The sequence below is a fragment of the Hyperolius riggenbachi genome, chromosome 6 (genome assembly GCF_040937935.1).
Source record: "Hyperolius riggenbachi isolate aHypRig1 chromosome 6, aHypRig1.pri, whole genome shotgun sequence".
NCBI classification, from domain to species: Eukaryota; Metazoa; Chordata; class Amphibia; order Anura; family Hyperoliidae; genus Hyperolius; species Hyperolius riggenbachi.
In genome coordinates this window covers 277657935-277667718 of record NC_090651.1, presented here as the reverse complement: position 1 = coordinate 277667718, position 9784 = coordinate 277657935, and the positions used below count along the sequence as shown (strand labels likewise).

At 39.7% G+C, this 9784-nt stretch overlaps 1 protein-coding gene across 1 annotated transcript; it reads right to left on the bottom strand.

Moving 5' to 3' along the window:
• Window positions 1-1710: 1710 nt before the first annotated feature.
• LOC137522164 (oocyte zinc finger protein XlCOF6.1-like) lies at window positions 1711-7860 on the bottom strand. The gene is made up of 4 exons (XM_068242195.1): window positions 7794-7860; window positions 2244-2442; window positions 2010-2150; window positions 1711-1885 (listed from the first exon to the last, which is right to left on the bottom strand). Exons 1-4 carry the CDS (start codon window positions 7858-7860, stop codon window positions 1711-1713), a joined length of 582 nt encoding a protein of 193 aa, XP_068098296.1.
• Window positions 7861-9784: the final 1924 nt, after the last annotated feature.

Here is a 9784-nt window from a genome sequence, read left to right as displayed (position 1 = left end):
CTTCTGTTAGGCTGTGAAACGAACTGGGCTGACACATACTGAGGAATTACAGACAGGGGCAGAGCTGTCTGCAGCCTGTCACTATTTAGTGGATGAGAGCTGCAGGGGGACAGAAGGTAAACACACAAATGATCTCTTGAGATTCAAAAGGAAGGCTGTATACAGCCTGCTTGTGTATGGATGTATTTTCTATGTGTGGACATACTGTACATCAACCTACTTCCTGTTTTGGTGGCCATTTTGTTTGTTTATAAACAAACGTTTAAAAACTGTTTTTAACTACTTTTAATGTGGTGGGGAGTGGCAAAATTGTGACAGAGGGTAATAGGAGATGTCCCCTAATGCACTGGTATGTTTACTTTTGTGCGATTTTAACAATACAGATTTTCTTTAAGGTTCCTGAAATTTTTGACACTTCAGCTGTGTTTTGATACAGCTGCAACTTTTTAATTTCCTATGCAATCATAGTGATATATGTCTTGTTTTTTTTCAGTAAAATCTAGGCTTTCTTTAGGTAATCTTTTTCTTCCAAAACAATTTTATTTTATAGTCATTTTATAGAGGAAAATTAGGCATAAGGGCAAAAAATACCCATTTTTTCATGTTTCATCCTTCCTAATTTTTGCATGACATGTCCCACAGTTATATGACACATAAAAATGAATTATTTGACCATTCTCAATTAAAATGATACCCCATATGCTATATTTTATTTCTAGCTGAGCACACGGTGGAAAGTTATCACCAGCCTGTGCATCTGTGGTGATCAGATGCGTTCAGTAGGACGACAGTTTGGGGCCATAATGCTGTGCAGATGCATCGCTAGGCAATGACAGAGTGATACATCTGTAGAGCATTGGGGCCCCAAACGTTTGCCCTAGTGCTCACATCCAATCCTCACCACCTAATCAACAATAGATTGCTAATTACAGTGTGCTAGTAAGGAGAATATTACTACAAAGAAGCCAAAAGGAGTTTTCCTATAACAGAACAGTATGTCAGTACCCTTATACTCATTTCACCTAGGAAGGGAGTAGGTATTCCTATAGGGGACTCCCAGATTCCATTATGACCCCCCCCCCGTGTGTCAATAGCTCCATATCTTCCTGAGCACCACAGGTGGGGAAGAGTCCTTGTCAACAGACTCCACAGACAAGGGCTCTGGGGGAGAAGGGAAGTCTTGGCTGCCTTTCTCTTCCAGAGTCCCACCATGCCATGGACCATGTGGGCTGGTATAGCAGAGGCTGCAGAGTCCTACACAGTCTGGAGGGGTCATGGTGGCAACTGGTAGTCCCCTAGAAGAGCGCCCCCAGATACTTGGCCCCTCCCCAGGAGAAATGAGTATAAAAGTTCCACTGTACCCTTTAGCCATTTACACAAAGAGTTAAAATGAAATAAAAATTCAACCACAACAAAAATTATTTAATGTTCTTAATTAGTCATAAATACTTGCTTTTCATTACTCCCACCACAGTACCTCGGAAATGATCCAGCACCATAGCCTCTTGATACCCGATAAATGTCAGAGAATGCAGTAGGCAAATATCCCTGCTGCTCCAATGACCTATTAACAGCACCACACTTGTCAATCCCATTGCTATATTAAGTACAGCAAGATCATAGCAAGGACATTCTGAATTCTGCTGCTGAATGTAATTTTGCTGACTTTAAAAACCATGTTTTTATTTGAAGAATTCAAAATCAATTTTCTCAAAAACTGCAGGGTCTTTTTGAAACTGATTTGTGTGCAAAACATTTCCCACACTTACCACATGAATAGGACTTCTCACCAGTGTGACACCTCTCATGTCTGACAAGAAGTGATTTATGTACAAAACATTTCCCACACTCAGCACATGAATAGGGCTTCTCACCAGTGTGTGACCTATCATATGTGACAAGAACTGATTTAAGCCCAGAACATTTCCCACACTCAGATCATGAATAGTACGTACTTCCAGTGTTTAAGCTGCAATGTCTGTGAAATAAGCTCTTATTTCTGTTCAAACAATTTCCCCCACTCAGCACATGAATATGGATTCTCACCAGTAAGAGATCTCTGAGGCCTGACAAGAATTGATTTGTGTGCAAAACCTTTCCCACACTCACCACATGAATCGGGCTTCTCACCATTGTGAAACCTCTCATGTCTGACAAGCAGTTATTTACTCCCAATGCATTTCCCACACTCAGAAAATAAATAGTATCGATTTCCAGTATGAAAGCCACCATGTGAAACAAGCTTCAATTTCTGCTCAAAACATTTCCCACACTCAGAACATGAAAAGGGCTTATCACCAGTGTGAGATCTGTCATGTCTGATAAGCTGTGATTCCTGTACAAAACATTTCCCACACTCAGCACATGGATGTGGTTTCTCACCAGTGCGAGTTATTTCATGTTTTACAAGGTTTCCTTTATCTCCAAAATATTTGCCACACTCTGGACATTTCCACAAAGGCTTAAAATGATAAAAAATGCAACCCTAAAAAAAGGCCTTTAAAGCGGAATATAACCCTGCATTTCAACTTTGCTCTAAAACATTATTTACAGCATATTATATGCAAAAAGCATTTTTTTTTTGCTAGACCAGCATTGGAAGGGTTAAACACAGAGGTTTTAAGTTCCGTGCAGACGTTCAGATAGTTACATTCTATTTAGTTAGATGTATCTATTGATAAACAGTTACACACTCTTTGGCTGTCCTCCAAGCTCCTTCTCAGTGAGAGAGATGAGTCACAATAAATACTTAAAAGATACATATTTGTAAACAAAAAGTATCTAACTGAAGTTCGGATGCGTCTGCAGAAATCTCTAGGGACCTTTAAAGCCCTGTGTAAAGCTGGCCACTAACGGTCCAATTTCTAGCAAAAAATCGTTCGAGCGATCAGAAATTCTGATCGGACGAAAAATCGTTCACTACACCATCAACTAATCAATCATTGCTTCCTATCTATCACGACCACCAAGAAAATCCAAATTTTCGTTCGACGAAAATTCATTTGGGCGACATTTTTTTCACTCGTTCATAATCGATTGTGTCCACCAATGGAGATTATTTACAACCAATCCGATCAGAATTTCTGATCGCTCGAACGATTTTTCGCTAGAAATTGGATCGTTAGTGGCCAGCTTAACCCTTCCAATGCTGGTCTAGTAAAAAAAAAATGCTGGTTGCATATAATATACTGTAAATAATGTTTTAGAGCAAAGTTGAAATGCAGGGTTATATTCCGCTTTAAATACTTACCTTTCTTTACTTCTACAACCGTATACTTGGAAATGATCTGGCTCTATATCCTCTATATACCTGACAAATCACTGAGAATGGCACATGCGTTGATCCCTGCCCTGACAACCTACGAACAGTGCTGCACATGTCAGTCCCATTCTAAACTTGCTATACTATAAGGCTGGGTGCATACATAACATATCGTAAAAGGCTGCATTTTATGTGATGTTTTATGTTAATTATGTGTGCATTTTTTGTGCATTTTTACTGCATTTTTAGTGCATATGTGATGCATTTTCAAGCGTTCTGCGTGCATTTTAATGTGTTTGTGGTTCGCATATGCGTTTTGTATCCATTTTCCATGCATTTTTATATTTCCATTTATGCAAATCACTAGGAAGACAACAGGAAGTGGAAATACTGCAAAGAAAAATATTTTTTTTGAAAAAAACGCAGATAAAAACGCATGAAAAATGCATACCATTGCATTTCTATTGACTTTCATTATGTACGTTTATGAATATTATGCAACAAAACCTGCGTTTTTTAAAATGCGTATTTTATGCATTTTTTCCTGCGGCCCATAGACTTCCATTATCGGCAAAAATGCAGCATTTTCTGCAACTCTAGCATTTCTGCTATGTATGCACCTAGCCTGAGTATAGCAAGCTCCAGAGCAATGACATCCTGAATTCCACTACAGAATGTCATTTTGCTCTAGATGTCATGTCATTTTGCTCTAGATGTCATGTCATTTTGCTGTAGATTTTCTCAAAAACTACAAGGTCTAGCATGTACGGGGTCTGTGCTATTAACCACTAAAGTCAGCGGCCATTTACTTCATTGTTAAATGAGAACGCAAACTTTTACTGTGAAAATTTGTTGTGAAATGTGAACGGTCGACTGTTCACAGAGGCGTTTGACTTGGACCCAGACTTGTACTAGTCTTTACGCCTTTGATTGCCTGATGAAGTGGGATAGAACCTGCAAAAACATTTGGTTTTTGTTGAACTTTAATCAACACAGTCTGTGTTTTACTTGTTGGGGAGGTAAGCCTACCACTGCCGCCCTTTTAAAATGTTTTTTAAATGTTTTTACTCTATTCTAACGCCTTTGTTCAAGCTTCTCTTCACATACAATTTTCCTTTATGTGGCTGTTAACAGGTTAAAATAAGTAAACCATAGCATACTACATATTCATTTCACTCCCAGGTATCCTTTACATTTTAGCATGAGCTCATAAAGCTTATACATTTATGTTTGTTCCATGTATGTGCTAATAATAAACCTCAAAAGCTTCACTTTCTATAAAGGATCATGGCAGGATTCACAAATTATGCTAGAATTACTGTTTTCCATGTAGGCCAGGGCACTAGATAATGCTTTCCACAAATACTAATCCTCAGAATGAACATTTCTATATTTAATAAAAACTCATGTTCATTTAATCATCATCTTGACTTGTACCAGTGATGAGCGAAAATGCAAATATTCTTTTCGCCGAATTTTCGCGAAAATAAGTACTATTTTCGTTTCGAAAGGCGAAAATTCGCCGAATATTTTCGCATAAATTTTCGCCTAAAGTCCGTTTTTTCGCGTTGAATTTCTAAGCCCCCTTACAAGCTAGAATCACCAAATTTGCAGGGTATATTAAGGAGATATGTGGGTACAAGAGGAAAAAGAAATTTTTCAAAAAGACCTTATAGTTTTTGAGAAAATCGACTTTAAAGTTTCAAAGGAAAAAAGTATACATTTAAATGCAGTAAATGACAGTTACTGTAGCAAACCTAGCAGTAGTGTAAATTTACTAATATCAAAAGAAAGGGCCAAGTGTAAGTGCCATGGGCTAAGTGTCAAGTGCAAACTGCCAAGTGCAAAGGGCCAAGTGCCAAGTGCAAAGGGCCAAGTGCCAAGAACAAGTGCCAAGTGCAAAGTGCAAAGGGCCAAGTGCAAGTGCAAAGGGCCAAGTGTCAAATGAAAAGGGCCAAGTGCAAAGGGCCAAGTGCAAAGAGCCCTTGGCTCTTGGCCCTTTGCCTTTGCACTTGGCCCTTTTCATTTGACACTTGGCCCTTTGCACTTGCACTTGGCCCTTTGCACTTGGCCCTTTGCCTTTGCACTTTGCCTTTGCACTTGGCCCTTTGCACTTGCAATTGGCCCTTTGCCTTTGCACTTGGCCCTTTGCACGTGCAATTGGCCCTTTGCACTTGGGCCTTTGCACTTGGCCCTTTGCACTTGGGCCTTTGCCTATGCACTTGGCCCTTTGCACTTGGCCCTTTGCACTTGGCCCTTGGCCCTTTGCACTTGGCCCTTGGCCCTTACACTTGGCCCTTTGCACTTGGCAGTTTGCACTTGGCACTTGGCCCTTTCTTTTGATATTAGTAATTTTACACTACCTCTAGGTTTGCTTAAAGGGATACTGTAGGGGGGGGGGGGGTCGGGGGAAAATGAGTTGAAGTTACCTGGGGCTTCTAATGGTCCCCCGCAGACATCCTGTGCCCACGCAGCCACTCCCCAATGCTCCGGCCCCGCCTCCAGTTCACTTCTGGAATTTCAGACTTTAAAGTCTGAAAACCACTGCGCCTGCGTTGCCATGTCCTCGCTTCCCCTGATGTCACCAGGAGCACACAGCGCAAGCACAGACCATACTGGGCCTGCGCAGTATGCTCCTGGTACCATCAGCGGGAGTGAGGACACGGCAACGCAGGCACAGTGGTTTTCAGACTTTAAAGTCTGAAATTCCAGAAGTGAACCAGAGGCGGGGCCGGAGCATTGGGGAGTGGCTGCGTGGGCACAGGATGTCTGTGGGGGACCATTAGAACCCCCGGGTAACTTCAACTCATTTTACCCCGACCCCCTCCAACAGTATCCCTTTAAGTAACTGTCATTTACTGCATTTAAATGTATACTTTTTTCCTTTGAAACTTTAAAATCGATTTTCTCAAAAACTATAAGGTCTTTTTGAAAAATTTCTTTTTCCTCTTGTACCCACATATCTCTTTAATATACCCTGCAAATTTGGTGATTCCAGCTTTTAAGGGGGCTTAGATATTCAACGCAAAATAAACGGACTTTAGGCGAAAATTAATGCGAAAATATTAATGCGAAATTTCGCCCTTTGAAGCGAAAATAGTAGTAATTTTCGCGAAAATTCGGCGAAATCGAAAATGGGATTTTCGATGCGAAAATGGCTTTGGCGAAAATTCGCAAGCAACACTGACTTGTACATTTTTGAATCTCTTTTTGCTTTAGCTATAGACATCTTAGCCATGCTCCTAACAGGAACCTCTACATTGCTGGACTGCACATTGGAGACCTGGAAGAGCAGGATTAATTGTACTCTGGTGATATGTTAATATTGTTAGCTGATCCAGTAATGCAGTAATGTCTTATTAATATAATTTATTAAAGGATAGTGACCTATAAATGCATGATCATTTAAACCAAATCTATATTATTTTAAGAGGCTGAAAAGCAAATAATACCATTAGTTAACATTCTCAAATAAAACTTTCCATTTCTTTTATATACTTTTGAGAACCTAACAAACCATCACAGAAATCAGAGTTAAATCAAGCAGTTTCTTGAATGGAAAAATGTATCTCCTAAACACTGTCTTGCCCTTAACCCTTATGCAACAACTGCTGGAACTGCAACTGCTGCCATACAGACTAGAGGACAACTGGACATAGCGCCTTAACATCACTTTTGTTCCGAGTCCGAATTGCCGCAACTCAGTCATTTTAGCCCAGTCACAGAACTCATAAGCATTGGACCAATTAGAGAACGCAGAATTTTTCCACAAAAATAAAATTAACGTGGTCATTTTAGACCAATCACAAGATTTTGCTTTCCCGAATTTTTGTGGCATTTTTGCATTCTCTGATGCAAAAAATGACACATAAAAGACTCCTCTAAAAAACAAAAATTGGAATTCTGTGGAAATCCCATTTACCTCAACTCTGTAATTTTAGCTCAGTCACAGAACTCGGAAGCATTGGACCAATCAGAGAATGCAGAATATTTCCTCAAAAACTAGATTACCGCAGTCATTTTAGACCAATCACCAGACTGATTTTCAGTTTTTCCGGATTTATTCCCATTATTTCTGAATATTTTTTGCATGTTTGTGGTTTCCTGCAAAACATGCACGGTTGGTGGGCCTTGAGGACAGGGTTGGGGAACTCTGCTCTAAAGCAAAAAAATGATAAATAAAATACTCCTAGGAAATTGGAAAATCGGAAAACAGAAATCTGAAAAATGGAAGTTGGCAAAAATCGTAGATTTCCACAGAATCTGAAATGGGCATTTCCGACCATCCCTAGTCCTGAGCTATTCTCCATTACCTCACATTTAGTCACCACTTTTTCATGAAATGTGCTCCTGTCATGCATAGCTGTGTGAATAATATTGTGTCGCTATCGCTGCAGCATGCTGTCAGTGGCAACTTCTAAATTATGAAAAATGTCATGGAGGGAGATCATAAATGAATGTAGAAAACTTTAATGTGATAGATACCCCTATTCCTTTAGATTGTAAGATGGCAAGGGCATGGCTCTCTCACCTTTTTGTGTCTTGGAATTTGTTACCCATTTCATAGCTTGCACTCCATTATACATTTTATTCACCATGTTACATTTGTCACTGTAATTACCAATTTTGTATTTTTGTACCAGTGTCTATATTTGGCGTATACCATTGTCTGTATTATTATGTATCCATGGTTATTTTTCTTGCTTTGTACAATGCCACGGAATATACCGGTTCTTTATAAATCAGTAATGCCTCTAAAATAAAAATTGATGCAGAACAGAGTGAAGCTCCATAATTGGAGAAGAACATGTCATGTGACTCAAAACACCTTTGGCTTGTTCCACAGGCAGCATTACTATCTGGGCCAGCCATCGCTACCCCTTAAGTAAGGAGCAGACAGTGGATGGTAAAGTTGCATTTCCTGGTTGTCTGGGGGGGGGTTACACATTGTATGCATGTAATGGAGTCCTGGAGGCATGGTTTAGAGGTAGAGTGCTGCCACATTGTTTGAGGGGGTGAAGATATACTGACAATTGTAAGTGTTCATGTTATCTAGGGGTCAGTCACTAGTTTGCACTGCATAATTACAATTTTAGGCTTGCCGTCTTGCTGATGCTTGCCATCGGCAGCATCTATTTACTTGTTTTAAATTAGGCCTTACTGTAATAAGCAGCACCATTGCCAACAATAGTTCACAGCAGTGATGCTCAAATACCCCTTTTCAAAATTCGAGTTAGGTCGAATTCGAATAGTAAATTATTTGAGGTCAGTCGAATATTCGAGTCGAATAATTTTTACTATTCGATTCGACCTCGGACTTCGAGCTCACTATTCGAGTCGGTATTCGAGCTCACTATTCGAGCTGACTATTCGAATTGGCCTTAAATAGCTTCCAACACTTGTTTTGAGGGTGAATGATGCAAGAAACATCTTTTTTTCCAAGTAACAACAGCAAGTGATTATGTGGGGATGTTCCTTTAAAAAAAATGTGGAAAGAGAAGTTGTGTCCTTAATTTTGTTCAGTAGTGTTACTGTATATACTTGTTCTTCTTCTTCTTTATCTTTCTTCTTCTTCTTCTAGATCTTCTTCTTCTATATCTTCTTCTTCTATATTGTCTTCTTCTTCTTCTTCTTCTTCTTCATCATCTTCTTCTTCTTCTTCATCATCTTCTTCTTCTTCTTCTTCATCATCTTCTTCTTCTTCATCATCATCTTCTTCTTCATCTTCTTCTTCTTCTTCATCTTCATCTTCTTCATCTTCTTCTTCTTCATCTTCTTCTTCTTCTTCTTCATCTTCTTCTTCTTCTTCTTCATCTTCTTCTTCTTCTTCTTCATCTTCTTCATCATCTTCTTTATCTTCTTCTTCTTCTTCTTCATCTTCTTCTTCTTCATCTTCTTCTTCTTCATCTTCTTCATCTTCTTCATCTTCTTCTTCTTTTTCATCTTCTTCTTCATCATCTTCTTCATCTTCTTCTTCATCTTCTTCTTCATCTTCATCTTCTCCTTCTTTTTCAATATCGTCTTCTTCTTCTTCACGTATTTCTCTTTTCAATTTTTTTTTAAAGAAATGCAGCTATTTTTGAGCGTAACAAATAGCTGGTGGGCGCACGCATGTTGGAAGCGCCATTGTATGTGCTCCCTGGCAGTGGAAACACAAAGACAGCAGGAGGTAAATTCAGCAGCAGGAGGAGGAGGATGAGTGTGTGGCAGCAGGCAGTCAATGAGGCAGGCAGCTCGCCGTGACATAATAGCCCTGGTACCTAGCGGTGATACCAGGGCTGTAAATAAACACAACAGGAGGTCCCAGACAGCGGTCGTGCAGCCCACATTGTGTCCAATACACAACTGGGACAACACAGTTTTCAACCCGGGCACCTCAGAAAAATTAAACCTTTTTTTTTTTTTAATGGTTTGTTTGGTTTTGGTTTTGCAACCAATATAGCTATTGTTTGACGTAATAGCTGGTGGCAGAGTGGCAGCAGAAGGTAATTCTGTGTACCCTGGCAGTGGGAAACACAGACA